Source organism: Trichoderma virens (assembly GCF_000170995.1).
Source record: "Trichoderma virens Gv29-8 chromosome Unknown TRIVIscaffold_76, whole genome shotgun sequence".
In the NCBI taxonomy this organism is placed as follows: Eukaryota; Fungi; Ascomycota; class Sordariomycetes; order Hypocreales; family Hypocreaceae; genus Trichoderma; species Trichoderma virens.
Window position 1 is genome coordinate 196298 of NW_014013673.1, and position 25386 is coordinate 221683.

At 49.4% G+C, this 25386-nt stretch overlaps 10 protein-coding genes across 10 annotated transcripts; 6 read left to right on the forward strand and 4 right to left on the reverse strand.

Moving 5' to 3' along the window:
* Positions 1 to 802: 802 nt before the first annotated feature.
* TRIVIDRAFT_153426 (uncharacterized protein) lies at positions 803 to 2585 on the forward strand (the record flags this gene model as incomplete). Its single annotated transcript, XM_014099708.1, has 5 exons — positions 803 to 985; positions 1148 to 1277; positions 1361 to 1608; positions 1681 to 1802; positions 1865 to 2585. 5 exons carry the CDS (start codon positions 803 to 805, stop codon positions 2583 to 2585), a joined length of 1404 nt encoding a protein of 467 aa, XP_013955183.1.
* A 216-nt stretch (positions 2586 to 2801) lies between these two features.
* Positions 2802 to 4866, reverse strand: TRIVIDRAFT_202389 (uncharacterized protein; the record flags this gene model as incomplete). Its single annotated transcript, XM_014099709.1, has 6 exons — positions 2802 to 3677; positions 3772 to 3854; positions 3925 to 4040; positions 4106 to 4209; positions 4329 to 4679; positions 4762 to 4866. The coding sequence occupies 6 exons, from the start codon at positions 4864 to 4866 to the stop codon at positions 2802 to 2804; spliced, it is 1635 nt and encodes a 544-aa protein (XP_013955184.1).
* A 2024-nt stretch (positions 4867 to 6890) lies between these two features.
* On the forward strand, positions 6891 to 8298 carry TRIVIDRAFT_70003 (uncharacterized protein; the record flags this gene model as incomplete). The annotated part of the gene is made up of 4 exons (XM_014099710.1): positions 6891 to 7171; positions 7245 to 7491; positions 7583 to 7917; positions 8250 to 8298. 4 exons carry the CDS (start codon positions 6891 to 6893, stop codon positions 8296 to 8298), a joined length of 912 nt encoding a protein of 303 aa, XP_013955185.1.
* Positions 8299 to 9612: 1314 nt separating this feature from the next.
* Positions 9613 to 10266, forward strand: TRIVIDRAFT_137858 (uncharacterized protein; the record flags this gene model as incomplete). Its single annotated transcript, XM_014099711.1, has 1 exon — positions 9613 to 10266. A coding segment is annotated over one exon (654 nt), but the record flags the coding sequence as incomplete, so codon positions are not given.
* Positions 10267 to 12573: 2307 nt separating this feature from the next.
* On the forward strand, positions 12574 to 13365 carry TRIVIDRAFT_51254 (uncharacterized protein; the record flags this gene model as incomplete). The annotated part of the gene is made up of 1 exon (XM_014099712.1): positions 12574 to 13365. One exon carries the CDS (start codon positions 12574 to 12576, stop codon positions 13363 to 13365), a length of 792 nt encoding a protein of 263 aa, XP_013955187.1.
* Positions 13366 to 13910: 545 nt separating this feature from the next.
* Positions 13911 to 15421, forward strand: NPKA (serine threonine protein kinase; the record flags this gene model as incomplete). Its single annotated transcript, XM_014099713.1, has 2 exons — positions 13911 to 14482; positions 14572 to 15421. The coding sequence occupies 2 exons, from the start codon at positions 13911 to 13913 to the stop codon at positions 15419 to 15421; spliced, it is 1422 nt and encodes a 473-aa protein (XP_013955188.1).
* A 268-nt stretch (positions 15422 to 15689) lies between these two features.
* On the reverse strand, positions 15690 to 17447 carry TRIVIDRAFT_209538 (uncharacterized protein; the record flags this gene model as incomplete). Its single annotated transcript, XM_014099714.1, has 2 exons — positions 15690 to 16787; positions 16848 to 17447. 2 exons carry the CDS (start codon positions 16969 to 16971, stop codon positions 16075 to 16077), a joined length of 837 nt encoding a protein of 278 aa, XP_013955189.1.
* A 1702-nt stretch (positions 17448 to 19149) lies between these two features.
* On the reverse strand, positions 19150 to 20302 carry TRIVIDRAFT_223463 (uncharacterized protein; the record flags this gene model as incomplete). Its single annotated transcript, XM_014099715.1, has 2 exons — positions 19150 to 19192; positions 19269 to 20302. 2 exons carry the CDS (start codon positions 20300 to 20302, stop codon positions 19150 to 19152), a joined length of 1077 nt encoding a protein of 358 aa, XP_013955190.1.
* A 534-nt stretch (positions 20303 to 20836) lies between these two features.
* Positions 20837 to 22090, reverse strand: TRIVIDRAFT_223464 (uncharacterized protein; the record flags this gene model as incomplete). The annotated part of the gene is made up of 1 exon (XM_014099716.1): positions 20837 to 22090. The coding sequence occupies one exon, from the start codon at positions 22088 to 22090 to the stop codon at positions 20837 to 20839; it is 1254 nt and encodes a 417-aa protein (XP_013955191.1).
* Positions 22091 to 22516: 426 nt separating this feature from the next.
* On the forward strand, positions 22517 to 25272 carry TRIVIDRAFT_70009 (uncharacterized protein; the record flags this gene model as incomplete). The annotated part of the gene is made up of 4 exons (XM_014099717.1): positions 22517 to 22735; positions 22810 to 23237; positions 23296 to 24601; positions 24658 to 25272. 4 exons carry the CDS (start codon positions 22517 to 22519, stop codon positions 25270 to 25272), a joined length of 2568 nt encoding a protein of 855 aa, XP_013955192.1.
* Positions 25273 to 25386: the final 114 nt, after the last annotated feature.

Below are 25386 nucleotides of genomic sequence, written 5' to 3' on the forward strand. Positions count from 1 at the left end.
TGGCTTATGTTATCCTCTTCTAATCAACTTGTCTCTTGACTACATGCATCATAGCTCCTAGATCAGTACATATTCTCTAAACTCATTTCGGGTTTCAACTACAGACAACAAATGTACATATGTCATTAGGCCATCTCGGCAACTCGTTTCAACCTAGAAGAGAGCCACTTAGTAGCAGCGGCGTCTCTGACTAATAGCCTATAAGTAGAGCTTTACAAATCCAAATGGATAACCCCGAGCCGCAAAAAGCCTCCCAAGACATTCTCCTTTCGCCTATTGAGTCTTCGATAGTCCTAGAATCGTCTTCAACAGCTTTGATTATGTGATTCTACGACTTTGGGAGCTGTGGATCGGCGCTACAGATGCACAAACAGGGGGACCAAATGCTGCATTCGGCATAGCCGGACCAAAGTGGGATCCGGCAATCAACGAAGTCAAAGAATGTTCCATCCCGATTGGCTGTTGCGAGGCTGAATAATCGCGATGGCTTTCCTCTCAAGCGGCTTCTGACATATCAGCCTTAGGATGAGTAACCTCTCCCAACTCCGACCAAATCCCCTGCTCCTTGGTTTGAATCTCTTTTACACTCTCCGGCTCTTAAGTGTACTCATATAACCCCTTTGGGCATATGGTCCTGCCGCCACGCATTTGAAGAACGCCTTTATCCTTGTTTTGCTTCTGGGAGGGACAACACACAGGCATTCTCACCAGTGACAACAGCCTGAAACAGCAGCTTCTCACCCTAACGTGACGTGACGGTCAAAAACGAGAACTAGACGCTTTCTCATCTCATCCGAAACTAATGGATCCCGAAAATCCAGTCGATTCAGAGTCTAGCTCCAACCTGCTCTTCATCAATTCTACCGAATCCGCGCGCGGTAAGCCGCGGGATGCCCAGACCAAGCGCCAAATCCGGCAACATGTCATGCGAGATATTGGCAAGGCTCGTCGGAAGCCGCCTCGGAACCCCCAGGTGAAGCTGCGTGTAAGATCAGTAGCATCAGCCGCAGGGTTGTCGTCTTCATCTATTGCTTCTTCTTCTGCCCCTACAGATGAAAATGCAACAGACGCAGGCTTGAACCAACTTATACCGCTTCCGCATTCACATTCACAACAGCAGCAATCACAATATGGCGACAAATCAAAGCCTCTTCCTCCCCCGGGTCGTCCATTCTGGGACCAGCACCCCCTAGCCGTCTTAGAAGTATCCTGGGGTATGGATGCCTTTGCAGCATACGGCCTGGCTTTGGCAGTCTCTTGGGATAAATCATTGAGGGGTAAGCAACCAGGCATAGAAACAGCCCCCAACAACCATCATCAACCAATCAATGTATTTTACTAACCAACAACTCCCCCGTAGACTCTTGTAAATCCCACTTCTGGTTCCCTTTTGCCTTTAAGAATTCCAGCTTTTGCCACAAACTTCTCACAGCTCCCGAAGTCCGCGATGCTGTTCGCTCTCAGACGATGGAAAGGAGCATCAATTTTGCCCTGGCCCGCTCCATGGAGATCATCTCCTGCATTGAGAGGACGCTGAGGAACCCTGACATCAAGTTGGCCCTAGCCAATAATGTTATCCGAGGTGTCATGGGCTGCATCTGCTACAACGTATGTCGAAAATCCCTGTTCCATCTACGAATGTGGAAGGCTAATTGTTCTTTGCTTGTTGACTGGAAACAGTACATTGTTGCAGACTTGGATCAGGCTCGCGTTCATCTGAATGGATTGAAGCTCATGATTGCCAATAGAGGCGGAATTGAGAGTCTCTCCGATGACTATGACTTAGTCCTGATGATCTTCTGGTATGCACCTATCAAAATCATCGACTTTCTCACACTACTTCGGTATCTCTGACTCTTTTTAGGATCGACACAATCGCTTCTTTGCTCTTTGAACAAAGACCCCGGTTTCCAATGCCATCAAGGCTATTAATCCCCCCAATCACACACCACGATTCCCCCGAAATCCTCACCAACCTACCATTCCATCTCAGCACCTTGTGTCCCAACCTAAATGCTCACCAACTATGCGTCGTCTCCGCCCTACGAGATATAGGAAGCCTCGCTGAAACAGTTCAATCGAAGTTGGCCACCTGGGGAGAAGATCTGTGGAAACAAGAAATTTTCCTCGGCACACGACTCAATCCAATCGCATATCGCCTCCTTGACGCGCCACCAAACCCTCATCCAGACACGCCATGCATGTTCATAGAGGCTCTTCGTCTGGGTGCGCTTCTCTGGATCTTACGAGTCAAACACATGGCCCAGGCCTATCCAGGAACGCCCGGCAAGTATGTCACCAGGCTGCTGCGTCTCCTGCAAGGCCGCAGCATCAAGGGTCTCGTCTCAGCATCAAACTATTTTATCCCCTTTCAGCTCTGGCTTCTGTTACTCTGTGCATCCATGGCAGAAGTCGCCCATGAAAGAGCTGATGCTCTAGAGATGGTTGCTCGAACAATGAACGAGTATGGATGGGGATGGGAGGAAGTCATGGCGAATGTAAACCAGCTTCCGCGGATAACTGGATTTGAAGCTGATGCCCCGTCCCTTGCTGCTGAAGTTCAGCTGCTGCGAAACCTAATATGATATATATACATGTATGAGATGTGTAAGTTTAGCGTGTTTTCAAAATAGAAATTCTAGTTGTAATTATCATGATGAATTGAACGAATATACATTTTGATGACCGTTTTCCCATAAGCCTTGAAACACCATACAATCAATATATGACTACACCACGGCCGTATTCTAAACGCTAAATATGAAAAATAAGAGCTGCATCTCTGCTCTAGAATAGCGAAATTAAGAAGACTTCCATGTGGCCGAGTCCAGCTCATATGTCTCTGCAACTGGTCCGGATTGCCACCCTGCTCCATATGTATTTGGTGTTGCAGGGGAGACGGTTTGTGCCCCTTGCTGGTGTCCATAGTATGGTGAATGCGGCGGCTGATACGCTGCTCCGTGCTCTGGCGAAACTGGGGGCTTATATTCGCCACTGCCTTGTAGTTCTGGCCGCGGAGAGACGTACCCAGGCGGCAGCTCGCTGAGTGGCGTGCCGGTGTGTCCCTGAAGCTCCTGTCTCTCTACGCTGTGAAGCTCCGGAACGACGCCAACATTTGCTCCCACTTTCGATGTGTTTTCCAGTTCAGGTGGTCCTTCGAGATGGGGTCCGTCTACTGCTGGCGGTATCTGCTCTCCCTTCATCTGCTTGTTGCGTCTCCGGCGTACGAAATATGCCACGGCGGCAATCGCAGCGATAAGAACAACGCCTCCAAGGACACAGGCCGCGATGACTGCGGTCTTGTTGATGGAGCTTGAACCCGATGAATTGCCTCCACTGCCGTCAGAGGACGATCCATCCTTTCCACCTTGACTGGGATTGCTTCCTCCTTTGCCACCACCGCCGCTTCCGCTGCTGCTTCCAGCTCCTGTTTCTGAAGGGCTGGAAGGAAACGAACTAATGCGATTCGTAGGATGAGGATACGTTTCCGTAGCGGTATCGGTGACGGTAAAAACAACCTCTTTTTCGGCCGCGCTACAGTAGAGTGCGAAGACGTCCATGGCCGAGGTGACATCCGCAGTGGCAGTATTATCGCAATTCCATTTGACATTGGATGTGAGGGTGCTCAAGATTCTATCGCTCATACCAGACTTGATGCAAACGCAGGAGGCGAGAGCCTGGGGCCCGGTAGCGCAATAAACGGCAGTTTGCTAAGGAGACGTGTTGGCGCATGGTCCTGTTCATGGGTATAGATGTGAAATAGCAGCTTACATCAAGAATAGCAGAAGCAACGCCGCTTTGGGCGCATGACTGCAAGGCCTTGAACTGTGACAAGGCGGTGATGTGGTAAGTCACTACACAGTCATAGCTGTCAGTACCGTGTGCAGAGCAAATATTCAACAGTAATCACATGTTTTAACGTACTGTCTCCTGGAGGGCCTGGAGGCTGAGTAAAGGTCGTCGTTCCGTTGTTCATGGCGCAATATTCGTTGTAGAAGTCCTGAGCTGCGCTAATGTCGCCTCCATTGGAGCATGAATATCTGGAACGCAGGATTTAGTTAGCATAATTCGCACTCCAAAAGACAACCTGAGCTTGAATACCTACCGAACGGACTTGCTAATCACGTCACTGACGGCCGAGGGAATTCCACCCTTGCCGCAAACACAGGGCGCAAAGAGACTGGCGGCCTCGGGGCACTTGGATATATTCTATAGCCACCGTGTATACGTTAGCCGGTCTTTATTCCATATAGTGTCTGGATTGAGCTCTCGGTCGTTTCCGCAGCAAGACATAGCATATAAGAGGAAGGATTCTGGTCAACACGTACATCCCCCATAACAGCTTCTGACAGTGCCGACTGCGCACATTGTGGAAGATAATTGATCTGACTCAGGTCGGTAATGTAGGCTTGGACAAGGTTCTTCGTCGGTGTTGAAAACGTGATTGTCAAGTCTTGGTTGCAGTATTTCGCAATGACACTCGATGCGCTCTGTTGGTCGTCGGTCGCCGTACTGCCACAACTAGCTCGAATGTCGCGGGATATGGACGATGTGATGCTGGTGAATCTCTCGGTGTTGGAGCAGGCACACGACTGCAGCTCCGTCTCTGAGTCGCCGCATACCGTGCCGTATGTCAGAGTCGCGATGTTGTATGATATGGCGTCGGAAGCACATGGCGCCTGTGTGGTAAAGATTTACATTAGCCACTCTCTCCGTCTCATATCGCCACTTTGTATCATCGTTGGAATCGATCAAGCCTACCAAAAGAGAGTAAATATCGAGATCCGTCACATAATCAAGTTCGGCCTTGGTGAGCGCTGCAAACAAGATCGCGGATGCGACTGATAGCCGCATTGGTCGGCGCATGGCTGCGACTGGCTGAGCCAAAAGTTTCTCTAGAAGCTGGCGAGATAGCGGATGGACAAAAGAAGATGATACTACGATCACTCCTATTCCCGTTCAAAAACGGTTATGCGAGAAGCACAGCAACAGCAACGGAGTGATAGAATCCAGGTCCAAAGTTGCCAAGCCAAACGCCACAACAAAAGATGCACAACAAACGAGAACACAAATCCAGGCACAGGTTGCCATCTAGGTTCTTTTCTTTTCTCTCACTCTTTTGCTGCTCTTCACACATTCCGGCACTCCCCAATCTGCCTCTCTTCAGCCCATCATGGGGAACCCCTGCTCGGCGCCAGGATAGTAAACATTGGCGCCTTGGCAGCGCAGCAGCAAAAGAGCTGGGGCTGAAGTCGGAGCATTGCCATTTGATAAGACCCTAGACAGCTGAAATCCAGGTGCATGCGCTATGACGCTTTTCGGGCTAAGACCACAGGCCCGACGAATGAGGCTGAAACGGAGCATTTGCTTGGTGATAACGGAGCACAGACGATGTCTTTTTTTCTCTGGGATCGCGCCTAGATTAAATTAATGACCCCGCATCGACTCATGATGTGATTTGTCTCTGGTGGATGCAAAAGAAAGGGGAGGGCGCCCTGGAAGAAGCCTTGTTGGGTGTTCTCCGTATACTTGAGACATCCATGATGTATGTAAGACGGGAGAGCGGCAATGAATAACGAGAACAAGGAAAAAGAAAACATAAACATAAGGTTATGCAGACACAACTCCTTGTCTTCATTGTGGCGCGCTAAGAGTCTCATTTCGCACGGTTGATTCTGTGCGACTTGGACACTCGCGGGTGGAGATGAGCCGAGGAGAGAAATATATCCCTAGCCTCATGTTTCTGGCTTCCCTCGGGATTCTGGGTTAAGCCAACTCCGCTGCTCGCCCCAAGGAAGCGGCACTGGTGATCCGGTTTGATGGCATCCTGCACATATTTGCCTCCCACCCAGTTGCTGCCATGGCTGCCTGGCATTGGCAGAGATGATGCATAACACATCACGAGAACCCGAGGCATCAGGCGATTAAACAGAGTCCACCAATCAACCAACCTTGCGATTCCGGCAAATCACCCTCATTGCTGGCCCGCTTACTAGCCCGGGATCGTGCAGTGAGTCCTGGTTCAGAAGCTTTGGTGAGTGAATTTAATTAGCAGTATTCCATGGTGAAGAAATGAAGTAATACAAAGGGGAGGAAAAGAGAGGCCAGTTGAAGCAAGATTATGGTTATCACGGGTGGGGTCTCCCATCAACTTTAAATTTTCTCTTCCTCTTCACTCGTCGGCTTGGTTGATGCATGAAAATAAGCGGTGTTTCTTATTCTTATTAGCAGCGACATATTAGGGAGGGGCACGGCTCATCTTATCAATCAGCTGATTTAGCGTGCTTTAGTACCTAGACGCCTGTGATGTACAGAGTACATGAGAAAAGAAGCATTTGATGGCTATTGAGGTGACAAAATTGTAAGACGGAAAGATGGACGCGGGCAGTGGAGGCAACATTTATTCGTCAACCACCAGTAGCCATTGAATGCTTTGATGCCATATTGAACATGCCCTTGGGCTGGACGACTCAAGAGTGAGCTAAGCAAACACAAGTCAATTTGGTAAAACTTCCTCGTCCAACTCAAACTCGCCCATCTATCGAAAATAAACAATGACAATTTCCCATAACAACCATGTCTCAGGCTTCAATTTGCGCATTGTAGTCCTGTTTTTATTGTCTTGCCTTTTCCTGAAGCCACCGCCAGAATCTACATCATTGAGGGGTGGTTCAAGGAATTAGAGTGGAATCTCACGCGCAAACGGGAGCCTGCATTGCAGAAGAAGATACCAGAATTGGGAGGCCTAGAAAATGCAGCCGACTTTATTCCACGCACAAATATATGTATTGAAACAAACTATCAAGGCGGCAGATCAAGCATTGTCTCGCAGTTCTTTAGTTCTTTGCATCGACATCTCAGCTGTGCTGTAAAGGCACAGTAATTAAACCATGCCTGACATCTTTTGCTGTTCATCCATAAAGCTGCATCCTCAGCGGCCCGACCATGAGCAGAAATTCGACAAATTCATGCAATGGGCAAAATTCGCTCCCTCAGAGCCAAGCAATGATCCTTCGCCCATCAGCAATACGAATTACGCCTTCCGACTTGTGAAGCATGTCATTTTTGGGCAACAAGAGTCATACTTTGTACCAACCAGCGACGGTATCGAATTCACAGAAATCACGGAGGGCGAGTTTGCCAAAGAAGATTTCTCAGTGAAATTAGATTTGTATGGAATCATCACATCTGTAGCTATTGCATATCGTGTTGTTTACAACACGCACTGACAAGTATGTCTACAGGTATAAAAACTTCAGATGCGATACCCACAATGTACTCTTCGAGCTCAATCTGTGCCAGCAGCATCCCATTAATGTGCGCCAGTGGCGGGCGAATCCCGCTCAAGCCTCTGTAGATGTCGATTTGGTGTATCAGAAAGGAAAGATTGCCGAAATCCCGTCTGCAATATCGAAAGCCGTGAAACAAATCGGTCAATATGCCGACGGCTTTTCCAGCTCAGGCCTGTCCCCACGGAACATGCAGCACCAAGTGAGTTACAAAGTTCAAGACGGCCACTTCAAAGATTTTTTGTTAATATTCCCATTAGGTAGCTGCTAACCTAGATACCTCGTCTCTGAAGTCGATGCTTCGATCTGTACTTCCAAGAGTCAAGACAAACCTCGGCGCAAACCCACTTCTATGTCTTCTTTCTCTTGATTTAATCAACAATAAACTCAAGCTTGGCATTGAGATTGAAGATCTTTGGAAGACCAACCTAAACAGTGACAATATCGTTACATTTTTGTATGAATATGCCAAGTTCTCCACTGGCAGCTCGGTCAATATCGGCGAAGTCGAAGATGTAGTGGGCCGTGCAATCCGCCGCACAGACTTACTCAGAAAGGAGCACATCCACGGGCGCAGCAAGTTCAAAGAGATTGTCAATCAGGCCCTCGATCTCGGTGGTATTGTAGAGTGGGTATCCCAATGCAGGGAGAGCGCACTCCGTATGTTTACGGCTGGACCCGACGAACATCTTTTCGAGATATGTCGGCGTAGAGAAGATGAAGAGCAAGATCTTCTCGCTGGGGTATAATGTCACTTGTTCTCCATTGAGCCTAAAGAGCCACAAGCTGACTGGTGTTCAAGGCCTCCATATTAACAGACGATGAAGCTGGTGGTGACGATGATTATGACACGGATCATTCTTAGTTTTGAAGGCTGAATCGTTACGGCCCTAACTATGAAGAGGATAGCTCACTCTCAGAATTTGCATATCGCAGAAGCTGTGACTGTTACTGAAATAGACTGGGAGATAATTACCATGAGTTTGAGCCAGATGATGCCTTACATTAGATGGAGTGGCTGCGATATCAACTGCACGGTCCGTCGCGGTAATTTTGAATGGCTATTTCTGGAAAAGGGACTGGGTCTAGAGCCAAAGCACGAGATTAGTTCTGTCCATACATGTATCTACAAATAATACGCTGAACCTACAAACATTGACCACCGAGCTTCCTGAACCTTGTGTGTCCACTGAGGTTTGGCTCGAGAGTTGCATCCTACCTAAGGTTACTGCACAGACATCGCTGATTCATCAGTATCTCAACTTTGCGCTTTCCAGTGCATTGGCTGAACTTTGACAGAAAAGTTAAGCCTTGAACTTTCCACTCGGAATCTACAGTCGAGCTACCAGCAATCTTATGCTTTGCAAGCCTATGATTGTAAATGGTTGGGATTAACTTTTATCTGTATGACACTTTTGATAAGGGGCCTGTTGCAATCATATATTAAGTTACCTTTTGAAAGCTATGGATCTCCTAGCTCTCTATGCTAGATACGTGTAGCCGCAAACGAGATTGCATGGAATAGAACTTCAGTGAGCTTGCGTTAAGGGAAATTATCATTTGAGGTGAAATTTATATTCAAGACGAGAGGTTTAATAGAGCCATAGCGATTGAAGCTTTTATTTCTGAAGAAAAAGTTACTATTCATCAGAAAGCCACAATGTCGGTAATTACCTAAATACCTAGGTAGATATAATGGTTCACAGAAATCTTCTCTTGCAGACTCTAATAACTTTACAAGCAAAATATTGGAAAGTTTCTCAAAAAGTATCAGACATGCCTCCGTTTACGCACCTATATAAACTGCTCTTGCCTCGCACTTGGCTCTGTCCATATTCCCCCCCGTTCATCACTCATCACATCCACAAAGTCTCTCTATTATAACATCTTAACTTCTACCATTCACCCACTTTGTCCGCTTCAGACATCTTACGCTCACACTGGGGAGTACACAACATTTCCAAAAGACAACTCTGAGAGAAAAATGGACAGTGTTGCGAATAGAGCTTTTTCTAATGGACCCGTTCTGAGTACTAACGGAATGGGGCCTGTCGTGAGTGCCAACGGAACTCAACCGATTACGACTACCTACGAAATTCGACCTGTCGTAATTACCAATGGAGCTGGATCTATCGTGGTTGCCAACGGAGCTCAACCTGATGCGATTACTAACAGCGGTCAGCCTCTCGTGGTTGCTAATGGAAACGGATCTGTTGTGCTTGCCAATGGAACTCGACCCCTTACCACTGTCAATAGACGTCGACCTAGTGTGATTTCCAACAGAACTGCAGGAAATCACACCGTTAGTGCTGCTACAATATGGGTCACCACTGGCTCTGCTGTGTCCGAGATGGTCGACGCTCTCGACGGGCTACCAACTGAGCCACCATCAATATACATGGATCTCGAAGGAGCCCCCCTCTCGCGATATGACACCATCTCCATACTGCAGATCCACGTTCATCCTACCAAAACAATTTACCTGATCGACGTTCAATCCTTGGGAGAGAAATGCTTCTCAACGCCTGGAAAATGTCTCAAGACACTGAGAGACATCCTGAAGTCACCCCTCATCCCCAAGGTGTTTTTCGACGTCCGTAGCGATTCAGATGCGTTGTTTGCCCTGTTCACCATCACTCTGGATGGCGTCCTCGATCTTCAGCTCATGGAATTCGCCACCCGCTCTGTGCTTAGGAAGAGGTTTGTCAGGAGCCTAACAAGCTGTGTCATGAACGATTCACCACTTTCCTCGGCTAAAAAGTCTAGCTGGAAGAGCGTAAAGGAGCAAGGCAGGCTGCTGTTTACACCCAAGTCCGGTGGCAGCTACGAGGTGTTGAATGAGCGCCCCTTGCGACAAGACATCCTGCGCTATTGCGCTCAGGACGTGTCTGTTATGCCTGTCCTGTGGTCAGTCTATGACAGTAAGATCACGCAAGAGTGGAAGCAGAAGGTGGTCGTAGCCTCGAGGGACAGAGTTTGGCGGTCCCATGAGGTAGATTACATGTATATTAGCGCAGGACGAGACATGGCCAAGGCTCCTCTTATATTGACAGACCCTGATCCTGTTGTTACTGGGTAATTTCCCCCCAACTTCTACACCTAATTCCGCAGCTGTTACTTTTACTACCGCCGCAGCCGCTGCTGACACTCATAGTAGTACTCCCGATAATCCCGTCATTCCTCAGACTACATGTAGGAACACTATCTGTGCTCCTTGGGGTGATTTTCCAACCTAGGTATATCTATCCTGTATTTAGCACCTTTACCTTAGTTTTCTTATACGCCGCCACTGCAACGTGTGCTTATTGAAATATCTTATAGGTAAGGATCATCTGCGTAATGTCGTCTTTATTCTTTGTGTCTACTTTGCGCAGCGTTTTAACAATAATGGCCGAGACTAGACTAAGTGCATACATAATATATAAGATGTTTATCTCATTCGTCAGGGAGACCGTCTATTTGACTTTCTCGCAGAAGTCCCAGTAGCCACCCTATTTAAACTAAACTATTGCACTTACAGCGCGTATTACTACGGCCTTATCCACATAATCTTAGAAGCAGTCAGCGTATTTATATCTGTCCATACCGATGCATTTAAACACGCTTTTACAAAGGAGTGTAGCTAATCGTTGTTTATCTACGCTGGACATATTGTCGTAGTTTACGGGGTTAGCTCCCTTATAGCCTTTCATAAGCCTAGTATACTCCTCCTTTCTTTACAGGCGATTAACATTTGTCAGCTCTTGGGGTCTGATGACCTTTACAATAGGGTTACCCTCTTTATTATCTGTCATTCTAAAATCCCAATTCAGCTTCAGTGCGCCGCTGGCAGGCGTATCGTCTCCGTATGCGTCATTAAGGTCGTTGATTTCCGACATGACGGCGGCGGTCAAAGTTGAGAATGTATGACGATGATTGAAGTGGGCAGACCAAACGACCTCAATACCGATGCCGTGCACGGTAGTCGTGCGTTGCTCGCCTGTTGGCGAACATCAACTCCGCGAATTTACACCTGTCTTGTGTTTTCGCGGGAGCACAACTTATATGTTCGTCTTCGGCATCGCGGAAACCTCCGTTGTACCGAGACTACTACTGCTCCGTAGTAGCAATCTCCAGGATTGCGGACTCGTCAATACAAGCCTCGGTACGCAATACCCAGGTGGAGTGGTGGAAATTGTCTGGCGGGACTGAGATGGTGTTGTTTTGGATATATACATGGCAATAGGTACTTTTGGGCCATTGCACGGGATTACCTCCACGCGTATTATGGTTCGTGCTTGGGGCGATGGTCTGGCGTGGAGATCGTCTTTGTAGGAGAGGACATTAGACCAAAGGACTGTCCTCCAGCGCTGTTCTCCAGAGGAGGTGGATAGATTCCCAGAAAGAATCGATATACAGTTGAACTACGAGAATCCCGATTACACATGGTATACTGAACGGATGACGTTCTTTCACTTCACCATTCGTCTCTATGCTTCTAAGCAAGGGTTTGTTAAGTTGTCGGAAGAGGCGATGGGCGTGTATGTGCGTTGCAGAGATCGGAACAGAGCCAGGTATAACCCTGCATTTAATTCAACATTTCGGGAGCTCATGACCGAGGATGCAACCAACTTCCCCAAAGACATGGCGATTGACACCTTATATTATGGATCATGCATAGTTGATTTACTCCCATCATTCTCAAGAATAGTAGTTTTTGTATTATACAAACATTGACAGATTTCAGTCATAATAAACAGTTTCCTACCCCAAGAAAAAGTAACCCGACGTGATCCGTTTTGGGCAATTTCTATCTACATACACGTATCTTAGAGCCTGTCTTCAATCCCACCAACCCCAAAGTGGCGACACTAATGACATTACGCAGCTTGTATGAACCTTTTAACGGCAATACTTTCCGCCGTCCAATCATGTCGAGGGCAATTCCTTTTACGGAGATGCGAAAACTGCGTCTAACTGAGTCGAGTATAAACGAGCGAGCTCCACCGCGGAGGGATGCATGATTTGCTTGTGAAATTCCAAAGAGAGAGATAAAAAGAACGGATGATTGTTAATGGACTACAAAGAGGTGGAGAGTGTGAGTAACTCGTACGTATTGATATCTGGTGACATACCTGTACGTGTACTTATATAGAGGCCAAAGAGTCCCACAGACGGAGTAAGAGTCACGATATAAAACATTGACAAAGTTTCCGCCTGCGTTCGAACTTGACATACGGAGTCGAAGAAGAGTAAAAAGAAGAAACAAACAGAAAAATAGAAACAGAAACAGCAGCATCAACCCATGTATCTCCGCGGCGATCATGCAGAGACAGACCTCCGCGTCTTGCGACAGCTGGTCCGCGAGAATCCATTGGGCCTCTTCACCACCGCCATCTCCTCTCCATCCTACCCCTTGATTCAGTCCAGCCACATCCCCTTCATCCTAGACGTCGAGGATGAATCCAGCGAGACGGAGCTCGGCCACCTAAGGGCTCACATGGCCCGCGCCAACCCCCAGAGCAAGGCCATCATTGACGAGATCAAGGAGCGCCAGGCCGCAGGAGACAACTCAAGGACGCTGCAGCAAGACGTCCTGGTCATGTTCACGTCCTCAGTCCAGCACTACGTCACGCCCAAGTTCTACACGGCCACCAAGCCGGTGACGGGCAAGGTGGTGGGCACCTGGAACTACGCCGCCGTCCAGGTCTACGGCAAGGCGACGTTTTACATCGACCCAAATGCAGAGGAGACGACGGCTTTCCTGGACAAGCAGATTGACGCTCTGTCGAGCTTCAACGAAAAATTCACCATGGGCTACACAGGAGAGGGATCAAGGCCCAAGCCGTGGCAAGTGTCGGATGCGCCAACGCCGTACCTCAACATCATGAAGAAGGCCATCATCGGCGTCGAGATTAAGATTGAGAGCATGGGGGGCAAGTTCAAGATGAGCCAGGAGATGGGCGACGGAGACACTGACGGCGTGGTTAAAGGGTTTAACGATTTGGGGACTGAGACGGCGATCAAGATGGCGAACACGGTGGAGGCGCGGAGGGAGGTTAAGAAGCAGAAGAAGGCGAGCAAGGAGAGCGAGTGATGCTTTTGATGGCTATGGATTGAATAGAATTTCCTCTTTCACATGTGGAATAGACGGAATAGACTGGAGTGAGTTCTCGACTTGATACACATATCAGGAACATGCAACAAGAAGTTGAGAGCAAGGACACAGAGGGAAATGGCCAGCGCAGCGCTATCCGATACAGGCAAAAGAGCTTTTCCGATAGAAATGACATTTATGAATCAATATTGACAAATCATCGCATTGCATTCCTTCAATTTATGATGTTAATCATGACAAACTTACGACAATGAGGATGAGTGAGATCATCAAGAAAACGTCCCCCCCACACAAATTCGAGACCCCCAGACAGCAGCAGACCCACTCTATTTTCCAGCATCTCAGCCTCTCGTCTTCTATTTACTTTGACCTCTCCATTGCTTCACCTTGCTCTATCCATCCTCAACAGCCAAAGAATTCGCCCAATTGGCCGACACCACCGAAACCGCTCCATCCTCAAGTCAAATAATCGAGCTCAGACAAACACAGCATCGGCCAGCGAACCCACGCGACACGAAGAAACCATGTCCAGCAAGCCCAAGTCAAGATGGGCAAGCACCGCAGAAGACGCCGAGTTTGAAGCAAGGCAGAAGAAGGAAAAAGAAGAACGCCGACGCAAAAAGGCGCAAAAGCTCGAAGAAGAAGAAAAGAAGAAAGCAATGCTCGCTGCCGCCGCTGCTGCGAAGGCTTCAGAAACCGCAGAGACAAACGACGACAACGACAACGACGCGGCATCATCGTCATCACGGCCCTCCAAACGACGAAAGCTCACCCCCGAACCCCCCAACAACTCCTCCTCCCCCGCCGCCTCCCTGCTCCGCTTCGACGTCGGCTCCTGGAAGCCCAGCCGCAGCGTCGACAACTACGACAAGCTCAACGACATCGAGGAGGGCACGTACGGCTGGGTGGCGCGCGCAACGGAGCTGGCCTCGGGCAGGGTCGTCGCCCTCAAGCGGCTCAAGCTCGAGGCCGGCGACCCCAACGGCTTGCCCGTGACGGGCCTGCGCGAGATCCAGATCCTCAAGAACTGCCGGCATCGCAATGTCGTTGCCATGGAGGAGGTTGTCGTGGGCAATGACACCTCCAAGCCAGACAAGTAAGAGAAGAAGAAACCCTTTCTGTCGAGGCCAGCTCCAGCTCCAGAAACTCCCCGTCCAGCTAACTGAACACCCTCTGCAACCACAGCTCCATCTTCCTCGTCCTCGAATTCGTCGAACACGACCTCAAGAGCATCCTCGAAGACATGCCCGAACCCTTCCTCTCCTCCGAAGTCAAGCGCCTCCTCCTCCAGCTAACCTCCGGCGTCGCCTACCTCCACCAAAACTACATCCTGCACCGCGACCTCAAGACCTCCAACCTCCTCCTCAGCAACCGCGGCCTCCTCAAGATCGCCGACTTCGGCATGGCCCGCTACGTCGGCGACCCCCGCCCCAAACTCACCCAGCTCGTCGTCACCCTGTGGTACCGCGCCCCCGAGCTCCTCCTCGGCACCCGCTCCTACGACGCCGCCGTCGACATGTGGTCCGTCGGCTGCATCATGGGCGAGCTCATCACCCGCGAACCTCTCTTACAAGGCTCCAACGAGGTCGACCAGATATCAAAGGTCTTTGAGCTCTGCGGCGTCCCCACCGAAGACTCCTGGCCCGGCTTCCGCCGCCTTCCCAACGCCCGCTCTCTCCGCCTCCCCAAACAGTCCCCCCTGGCCTCCGGCTCCGTCATCCGCGCCCGTTTCCCCAACCTCACAGCGGCCGGTGCCTCTTTACTCAACAGTCTACTCTCTCTGGACCCGGACAAGCGACCGACGGCCAAGGAGATGCTGGAGCACGAGTACTTCCGCCAAGACCCCAAGCCCAAGCCCGAGAGCCTATTCCCCACGTTCCCCAGCAAGGCTGGCCAGGAGAGGAGGCGGCGGCACGAGCCTGACGCCCCCGTTCGCGGGCAGGCCGTTGCCCTTGGCGATGTCGATTTCAGCGGCATCTTTCAAGGCAGGGACAAGGAAGAAAGAGGCGCCGGGTTCAGTTTACGCATGGTATGAATGTTTCATGCCCTCAATTACTTCTCCATCAGGCCAGCAGGATATTTATGTCATCTGTCGACGGCCGGGCTTGCTGTTTGAGAGCTCTTATTCTCAGGATATACATGACAGCAGCCATTTTTTGATTACAATACCATAGAGTTTACACTGCCTTTCACGGCGAGGCACAAAGCCATATACAATGAGCAGGAACTGCATCTTCAAGAATATACCAACACACGACACAGTCAAGTCCATGATAATGGGACAAGGGGGGGAAAGTCAACATCCAACATCAAGGCGCTCGGCCCATTAAATGTATATGTCATTAGAAACTTGTAACTAATTTTTTCTGAGTGGCCCATCATGAAAAGAGTCGTCCGAATAGCTTTAATACTCCCCCTTGTTTTCCAAGCAGCGCGCGTAAAATGAAAGACACAAAAGACAAAACGCCGTTGAAAATGACCCGCAAGTATCGCCTGTAATGCCCCATCTCCAAAAGCTTTAAAAACAAAATCACAACGCAAAACAGAGCATGCAAATCCAACGAAGCCCCCCTTGGCTACCTTGTTCGCGAATCGTCAAGCAACATGTCTGGCAGGTTACACCAATCAGACAGCATATAGAGATGCAAAAAGGCGCACGCAAACATGGTTTGCAGCCGTGGGACAAGATTAGTTGATGCCAAGGCTGGAAACAAACCAGGTAAAGCTGAGCACGGTTACCAGTCCCATGGTGATAGCAAAGCCAAGGACTTGGTGGTCAAACTTGGAGAGGGCTGCATTGCAGGCGTCGCAATGCCACTGGGGGAAATCAACGTATGGCTGAGGGGTGTAGAGGCCAAAGGTAAAGCTGCTGAAGGTGCCCAAATAACCGGCATCAGGAACGGTGCTGATAGCGGCGTCGGAATCCTTGATGATGAGAGTGTACATGGCAACGGGGAGGGGCTGCGCGACGTCGGTGGCCTGAACACTGCTGTCCCAAACGTATTCAGCAGACGTCTTGAATGTCATGTTTGAGGTGAGGGTCCAGGTCTCGGAGGCGGTTGAGCAGCTGATGAGAACATCGACGGCGGTTGGGGTGCCGAGAATGTTGGTGTAGTTCCAGCCCCAAGTGACGAAGTCGCCGATCTTGTACAGGGCACTGCCGGCGAAAACATTGGGCGTCTGCATCACGACGTTTCCTGGAGGGGATTCAGGAGGGTACTGGGTATGAGAAGCCTTTCCTTTCTTGGAGGTAGTCGTCTTCTTATCGTTACCACTGTCCGTCTTTGACGAACCCTTGCCACCCGACTTGCCATCGCCAGTCTTGCTTGAGGATGGTTGGGTTGGCTCGGCCGTGTTTCCTTCTTCTGGGTTGGTGGGCGTTGCAGATGCAGTGTTGTCGCCTGTTTAACGTGTCAAAACACCCTCCTCAAAAGCATACAGACAGAGCGTCCAATACATACCAGGCTTATCAGCGCGAACGACCAGCGCGTCGACGGCGGGCAGCCAGTCGGGCCAAGCTGAGACCAGAGGCGCAGCGGATGAAAGGCACAGGGCCAGTTGCAGCAGTGTAGCCGTGGGACGCATGTCGTCGAAAGGATGTCGAATAGGTAGGTAAATAAACACAGACCAAGCAGTCTGCCGCTAGCGTGTTATAAAATCCAAAGGTATCGAAACCTCCGCTATCTGGGTCAAAACGATGCTGGATATTTGAAAAAGAAAGCGTTTGCGCAATCCAAGAAAAGAGTCGAGAATGTCGTGGTTAAACAAGACAATGGCAAGCAGCCCCCTTCGCGGATAGATCGAACGGTTTGTGGCTGTACAACAAGCGGGTCGGATCGTTGGCAGGTTGAGTACAGTAGACGGGAAAACCAGGTGATTGTAGGTAAGCAGAAGCAGAAGCAGAAGCAGAAGCTGCTGGACAGGCGGACGAAGCGAGTGGCAGGAGGTCGTCGGTGAAGACAGAGAGGCGAAGCGAGAGACGAAGAAGAAGCAAAAAAAGATTTTGCGCTGGTGAGGGGCGACGGCGATGAGCAAGAGCAAGAAGAAGAGCAAGAGAAGGGAGAAAAGGGGAGGAGACGAATGCAAAAGCCGAGATTTCCTCTTTGCTGCGTTTCCGTGTACAAGGGCAAGTACCTCTAGTACCTCAAGTACCTCGAGTAGGTACCTCGTAGTTCCCAGATTGCGGGCTGCGACCAGAAGACAATGCACCACGCCATTGCCAAAAGAGGCGTAGCGGGCGATGCGTTAGACAGGGGTAACATGGTGAGCCCTTGCCGGATGGGGAGTAGCGCAGGTATAAATAAAAAGCAAAAATCTTGCCCTTGGCCAAAGCCAGCAAGGGGGGGAATAATGAGGTACTTGGACGATGTATGCAGACTTCAGCCAAGATGTATGTACCTCCTTCATGAAGAGATAAGAGCTGAACCCGCAGACGGTGATTCTACATTACCGGAGTAGGTACAGTTAATAACATGGTGGTGAGATACATTGAAGGTACCTGTAATAAAGACAGACCAGCAAATGCAGTGCTAAAAGATGCAACACCGTAATACTTGGTCGTACGAGAGAGAGCAGCAGCAACACCAAGTGTTAAAAATAATCCTGCTGCTACGGAGAATTTGATTCGGTGGCTCCGACTTATTTTTACCTTTTTGCGTGTCCTCGTGTCTGGCCCTTCGTATTCCCTCGCAGCAAATGGTGTGCATGCCAAACCCCCAACTCGCCGCTGCCCACCCGTAGCGCACCAGGTTGCTGGCGTTAGCTCTCCCGCAGCCACGCCCATAGCCGGCAGTAACAAAACATACGCCGGCAGCTACCTAATACGAGAACCACTTTCTGGTGGCTCTGTGGCGATGCATCGCCGGCTGTGGATCGCTGGCGCTTACTCGCACAAGTTACAAGGCTAGTCTCGCAGCACGGAACAAAGCTGATGATGCTCTCTTGGCTCTCTGCTGGGTGACCAGTTCGTATTGGGCGGACTGACACACACCAGAGACGGGGGACAGAGCTGCAAGTCATCCGGTCGAAGCATGCTGTAGTATTTATATACTAGTAGTACGGAGTATGCTTGTATCAATGCCCTGCCCAGCGGAGGCGTGTCGCAGCTCGCGTTCATGTCAGATCATTAGCGCTGCCGGTGAGCCGTCATCAAATCCATCAATCCATCTGTTGTTTAATTTGGCCCGCTGGAATTGGCTGCATCCCTGAACTGCGGGTTGGTTAAAAAAAATAGAGGAGCCCTGTAGGCTGTAGCCATCCGAGGCTGTTCCGTGAAGCCCGTGAAGCCTACCCTGGTAGCCCTCAGGTACATGTAGTGTTGAGCATTGAGTCGTAAGAATGCCATTGATGTACTCCGTATATCTAAGATGATTAGATATTGATAGAGTAATATGACCAGAAAATAGAGCTGTTAGGTACCTGTAATACTCCTGGCTCTATTAATCTGCAAGATTTCTTTAATCGTAAAGACTTGCTTGATGTAAAGTACATACTAGGGAAAAAGACTTTACTGCCTCGAGTCCCCCCTCTTTCGGTGCTCTGCGTCGTATTTCTCTCCTATCTTCCGGTACTCTGCTTCGCGTTTCTTTATTTTTTCTGCTTTTTGTGCCTGTTTTTGTTCTGCGTCCCTTTTCCTTTGCTCTCTAAACGCTCTTTTCCTCATTTCTCTTCGTTCTATCCACTCCGCCATTCTTCTTTTTTGCTCCTCTTTTTCTTCTGCTTCCCGCCTTTTCTTCTCTTCTGCTTCTCGCCTTTCTTTTTCTTCTACTTCGCGTCCCTCTTTTTCTTCTGCTTCTCGCTTCCTTTGCTGTTCTTCCTCATCTACCTCTCTTATCCTTTGCCGCTCTGCGTTTCGCTCATCTGTCAACCCGACACCAACGTACATGTCCAGATCAAGAGCGTCCAATATCCCTCCCACCAACCATGGGATGTCAATCTCTTTCCCCAGGAATGATGCTGGATTAATATTAACCGGGTCGACAGGTCCGAGTTCTATTTCCCCAAACATCTTCTCTATCGTTGGTTTCATGTCTATCCGATTGTCCACGGTCGCCTCGATTTTTATTTTCATCCGAAACTTGCCATCACCATTCCTGCGCAAAATCACAGCTGTCTGGAGGAAATCAGGCACCCCATTCTCCTTTGAAGTGTGCTCCTTCAGTCTCCAGAGAGCAGCATTGTCTTGGCCTGATTTTTTCGGTCTGGTATTCCATGTCACAGGCATCAACCTGGCATAATAGACATCACTGTCTGTCTGCGAGAGCTTCAGCCCTGCTCCGAATCGAAGCCTCGCGGGCTCACTGGTGCCAGTAGCTGCATTAGCCTGCTGTCCTTTGACGCTAGAATTCGTGACGATATCCAAATTATGCAGTCTCTCAGGAAAGAGAGTGACCACTTCTGGATCGTTGGCTGGTCGCCCCAGAAAATCACTAAACTCGACCGTGATTTTGGCAGAAGTGAATCTTCGTTGAGATACGTTCTCAGCTGTGCTGAACGTGAAGCGGAAAATGACAACTGTTCCATCTCCGCCGTCCTTCAACCTGCCATTGCATACTAGTAGTATTTCTGCTCGGAAAATGAAAGACTGCCCGTTATTTCCATAGTCTTGGAGGACTTGGTTGAAATCTTCACCGTTCAGATTTCTTGCACGGTATGTGCCGCCGAACTCTTCGATATCCGTGAGCGGGACGGAGAAATCGGACATGCGGAGGTAGGATTCAGCCAGCTTGCTCTCGCTCTCGTCAAGGTAGTCGCTCGATCCCAAGTATCGCTTTAAAGCCTCGAGGGAGTTTTGGGCAGAGGCTATACCAAAGAACTCATTCCCGCTCTCGGCAAAGTAGTCGTTGGATGAATGAGTTGCTTGCATCTGAACTCCATCGGATCCTGTGAGGTCGAGCTTTATTCTGCTAGCCTCCATGGCTTCAACATCTCGATTCTCAAACCACCTGCGCAGCGGGCCTTCTCCATCCCCGATCGTCTCCGGTTTGCAAGCCCAAACATGTCGAGTGACTTCAACCTGGCCATAGTCGGCCCACGGTAGCGAGTAAAGAGAGAATTCATGGATACAACCAAGGACATGCCGAACGAATTCGGGCGCATGTTCAGTACCAGTAAAATCACATAGGGGACAATGGCTGATGCCTATAGTTGTGACTCCTGACCAGGAAATAGCAATCTAGACAGAGTTGGTGGATGCCACTTCGGCATGCTCTGTTTCAATGTGCGTTGTCAAGTCTTCCATACCTGAGAAGACACCATCGGCATTTGCACACAGTGGACAAACACGACACGGTCGATGCTCCGTCTTGAAATGCCTCTCCCAATCGGAAACGGTGGTAAACGTGGCGAATGGTGTCGGGCAGTCCTGGAGAATACATGTATATGGAGAGATATCTTCAGCAAGATGCTTCCTATTTCACCGTCAGTTTTCTCTTCGTCGACCAAGTAATTCTCAGGAGCGGTACTTCCACAGGTCCTTATCAGTGCCAAACTTAGCAGGGAGAGTTTGGCAGCAACACGGACACTTGAACATTGTTGATTTCTGGCACACATCCGGTGCTTTGGGATATTGAGCTGCGGCAGTGAGTGCCGTAATGGCCGTAATGGCCGACATGACCGTCATGGCAGGCTGCGAAGCTGTCCTTTTGGCTCTCCGAACCTGAAAGCTGCCTTCAGCTGTGGGTGCCTTGGTCTCTGCGGCAGTAGGGGTAGGCTGAATTTGTCTTTGGGCAAGGCCCCGTGTTGAGTTCCTTTCTGGATTTTCTGGTGAAAGAGGCTTCATGTTGGGGAGTCGCTGTGTCCCACGGTCCAACTCCACTCGAGTGTTGCCAACAATTTCCTGTTTCCCGTTTTGGCAGGCTTTTAAATTTTTCGAATGCTCTTGTGCCTGTAAGAAGCGATTTCTTCGACGTAAATTCACCTCAATGAGGCGTTGTTGAGCCTTGGATAGCTGGACCTCCTCTGAAATCTTTATGATCTCCTGGGTTGATAGTCTCTCAAATTTGAAAACGTCTTTTCGGTCTTCTTTACCGACTTCGATGCCAAATTTGTTACTCGTATTCCGTCGCAAACATATAACCCTCAAAAACGCCGCCAGCTCTTCATGTTCTTTAAGCTTAAATCTACCATCCCGCGCAAGGCGTGATCGCATGCCAGTTTTCCTAATGGCAGCCACTATTAGAGCTAATTTCTCGAGTGACGAGTCCACTTTCTCTGTGGCCGCATCGGTGCTGGACCGCTCCTTTGCACAGCTAATACATTCGGCAAGGAAATTCTTGAGCATTGTTAGAGCATTTTGAACCAGGGCCATATCATCCTGTCCGGACTCGAAGCAAGAATCGGGAGATGCTCCGGACTCAGAAAGAGCGCCAACGCCCTCAACGGAGAGATTGAAGTCAGCGAAGCGATTCTCTGCCCATTGATGATTCATAAGGCTCTCATAGTGCACACAGGTTTCGAAAGCCAAAACGCATTGTTGCCTTAGCTCTGCAATCGATGGGGGGGTGTTTATCGGCTCTATATTTGAATGGACGTCTTCTGCTTGCCGCTCCGTCACTGGTTCCGGAGGCGGAGATGGTCCGTTTCTTTCAGAGGATTCGGGGATCCCAAACTTGTAACTGGAAATTAGCGATTCTATCAGATCCTGAATATCGTCGTCTTCCGCGTGAGGCATCGGCGACGGGTCTCCTCGGCCGCTAAGATCCATGGCGATGTTTGAGCTCTAACACGGACACTAGGCCTAGGAGATTACATTATGGATAGCAAATAGTGTGCAAAACTCATGACAGAAATACTGTGGCTGCTCGGTCTTGGGCGGGGTAAGGTATGCAGGGATCAAGAAAGTACATTGTCTCTACGAAATCCCATGTTGCTGGACATTACTCACGAGTACAAGTATCGAGTTCGGGAGGATGACTAACGGCTCGGGAGTTCCTGGTAAAGACTGGACTCTACTGGAAGTACCGATTCTCACGGGACGGGCCGATGTACCGCCATGTCACTCCCATGCTGCTCCATTTCAGTAGCGGGGAAGCTGGAGGCAACTTGGAGCATTCCATGATGAATGAAATCGATGCTATGCCTGTCTATCTACATGTACAAGTAGCTTGAGAAACAAGGGCAAATTCGCTTCATGGATCCAACTACTAGCCGCCACCAGGAGTTGATCAGGCAGACAGCCCTGTTTGCTTTGGATTATGGCGTGCAGCATTCTTCAGCAGATGCCGGCTCCTTGGGGACGAGGCTGTTTCTCATCTCAACACAATTGGAAGCCGCGAATCCCGATGTCCTCATCAACAGTGATATGCCAGAGCTGAGCGGAGTGATTACGAAGCTGCAGTCAATTCTACAGGTGCGGCATACCTCGATAACCACTTGAGAACTTTAGCTGTCTCTCAAAGCTGACGATAGGGTTTGTACATATAGTGTACTTCATATCCCACAACGAAATTTCAAATAGACCAAGTGCGTTACAACCTGGGGGTATTTCTCAAGTCTTCAGATTTCAAGGCCGAAGATGAGATGCAAGAGCTCTTAGCAAACTGCAACACTCTCTTGAAGGGACTACGGGTCTACGAAAGTGCGGCACATATACTAGCCAATCCGCCAAATAGTCGGACAATAGAGTATCCCATGCACATCAAAGAGAAGCTGCTCTCAGGCCTTCGGAAACAATCTTTGTGTGCCTCTTGTCCTAATGATGATGGAATCCAGCGCAGTCCTCGCTGGCATCCGATACGACTCCTATTGAAGCAAAAGCCACTGGGGGTTGATAGCCAGACGGTAGACTTCAATGTCCTGGTCGCACGAACATTCCAAGAGCGCTGGCAAGATGTCGGCCTCAGTATTTCACTGTAAGATAATGCATCTTTATTACCTACAATCGTACCATACATCCTAACGCCATTATAGTAGGGAAAAGTCAGTCGGGTTTGCTGGGGAGAATCAACCACGCGGCAGCTCTAGCCGTAGACAAGAATCAATTCTAGGCCAAGGAATGTTTTGCCGCATATTGAGCGAAGACATATTTGCTCGTGTATGTTTTGATTTCCGCAACGGATATTTTCTTCCTCTTCCCAATGGCCAAGCCCTGGAGCAGCGGCCTTGTCCAGGCTTTGGCATCACCCTCACCACCGTTCTGCAAAAGTATACTCTTCAACTCAAAGACAAGATCCAATTAGCACACATGACGGCGCAGGCTTTTTGGCAGTTTTATGATACAGAACTGCTGTACAGCAAATGGAACAGTGACTGCATCTTATTTATACCCGAACAACATAAGGGCGTCCGACGAGTCCCAAACAAGCCTTATATATCGATCCAGTTCGAGGTATCTGAAGAATGCCAAGACGAGTACTTATCCGAGTATTCACTCTTGCATCGATACCCTCGAATTCTCGCCTTTGCCATCATGCTGATTGAGATTGGGCTAGGGAGATCACTGCAGCTACGGCGGTGCAATGGCCTTGCCACGCAGGTCAATGCTGATTTCGACGTGGCTTGTCAAGGGTTAGATGAGTTGAAGAAAACTCCTTGGGAGAATTTTGGGAACAAGGATGTTTTCATACAGGCTATTGTCAACTGTCTTGCCAGCAACAACTATAGACCGGTGGATATCACAGATGGGACCATTCCGAGATCAGAACAAGATCAATGCGGTCGAGAATCATTGGAAATTAGCCAAAGACGTGGAGTATTTTACGACAAGGTTGTCTGGCCCTTGCAATGGCTCGCCGAAGTTGGTTTTCCTGGCGATCAAAGCGCCAGCTACTTGCTCGAGAATCAGGGCTCACCGCAACTCCCTCGCTCTTTATCCACTAGGCAAGATCACACAGAAGATATTCAGCTTCCCTCAGTACAGTTCCATGGGGGAAATTGTATAAATACAAAGCTCTGGCTTGATGACCTAAAAGCTATCAACAAGGCAATCTATCCCAGATTGCAGAAGCTGGCGACTGATGGAAAGGGAGTCCGCGTCGCTATTTTAGATACGGGTTATGATCCAAAAGCTCCCCTACTAGCGGAAAAGGCTGCTTCAAGATGCTTCAAGGGATGGAAAGACTTCGTATCTGGCTCAGACGTACCAGTTGACTCCTTTGGTCACGGTACATTCATGGCACCCCTCCTTATTCAGTCTGCGTCAATATCGGAAGTGCATATCGCTCGAATAGCGGAAAACACCGACAATCTACAACAAAGCCCATCACGAGTTACGCAGGTAGGTAACTATTTGCCAAGTGAGTTTACATAAAGCGCAACGTTAACGCCAACCAGGGTATTCGATGGGCGGCACTCGAGCAAAATGCAGACATCATCTCCATGTCACTCGGGTTCCCAACTTCCAATAACAAGGCACACGAAGAGATCTCTGAAGCAATCGAAGAGGTGCGGAAGAAAAGAGGCCGACGAATCATCTTCCTGGCCAGCGCGGGAAATTCCGATGTCTATAGTGATGAGACATTCCCAGCGACGCACCAATCAGTCATCTCAATCCGCGCGACTGACAGCCTAGGAACGTTTATGACGACTAATCCGGAAAACACAAAAGAAAGCTCCGTGGTATTTGGCGCAATCGGCGACGACATACCCACAAGTCTACGGCAATTCCACCCAGAAGCCTCTCTGCCTGGGTCCTCGGCGGCGACGGCAATTGCAGCGGGTATTGCGGCCATGATGTTGGCCTATGTGCTGATTCTTCCCCAGATGGTAAAGATGGAGCAGGGGGAAGGGGTTTTGGAGAGGCTGTGGACGACAGAAGGAATGAGGAAGATGTTTATGAAAATGTCAGACGACATGGGGCAACGACGAAGGTTCTTGAATCCATCCAGGTTTTTCCTCGACAAGCCGACTCCTGAGAGCAGATATTTTGCCATCTATGATTGCTTATAGGCACAAAGGAATATAATTATGGACGGAGTATTGGATAAACCACCTGAATTCCTATGATGGCAAATCACCCGTTTCACAATATGTCCCCAGGTACTGGAATGCGACTCCCTTGCT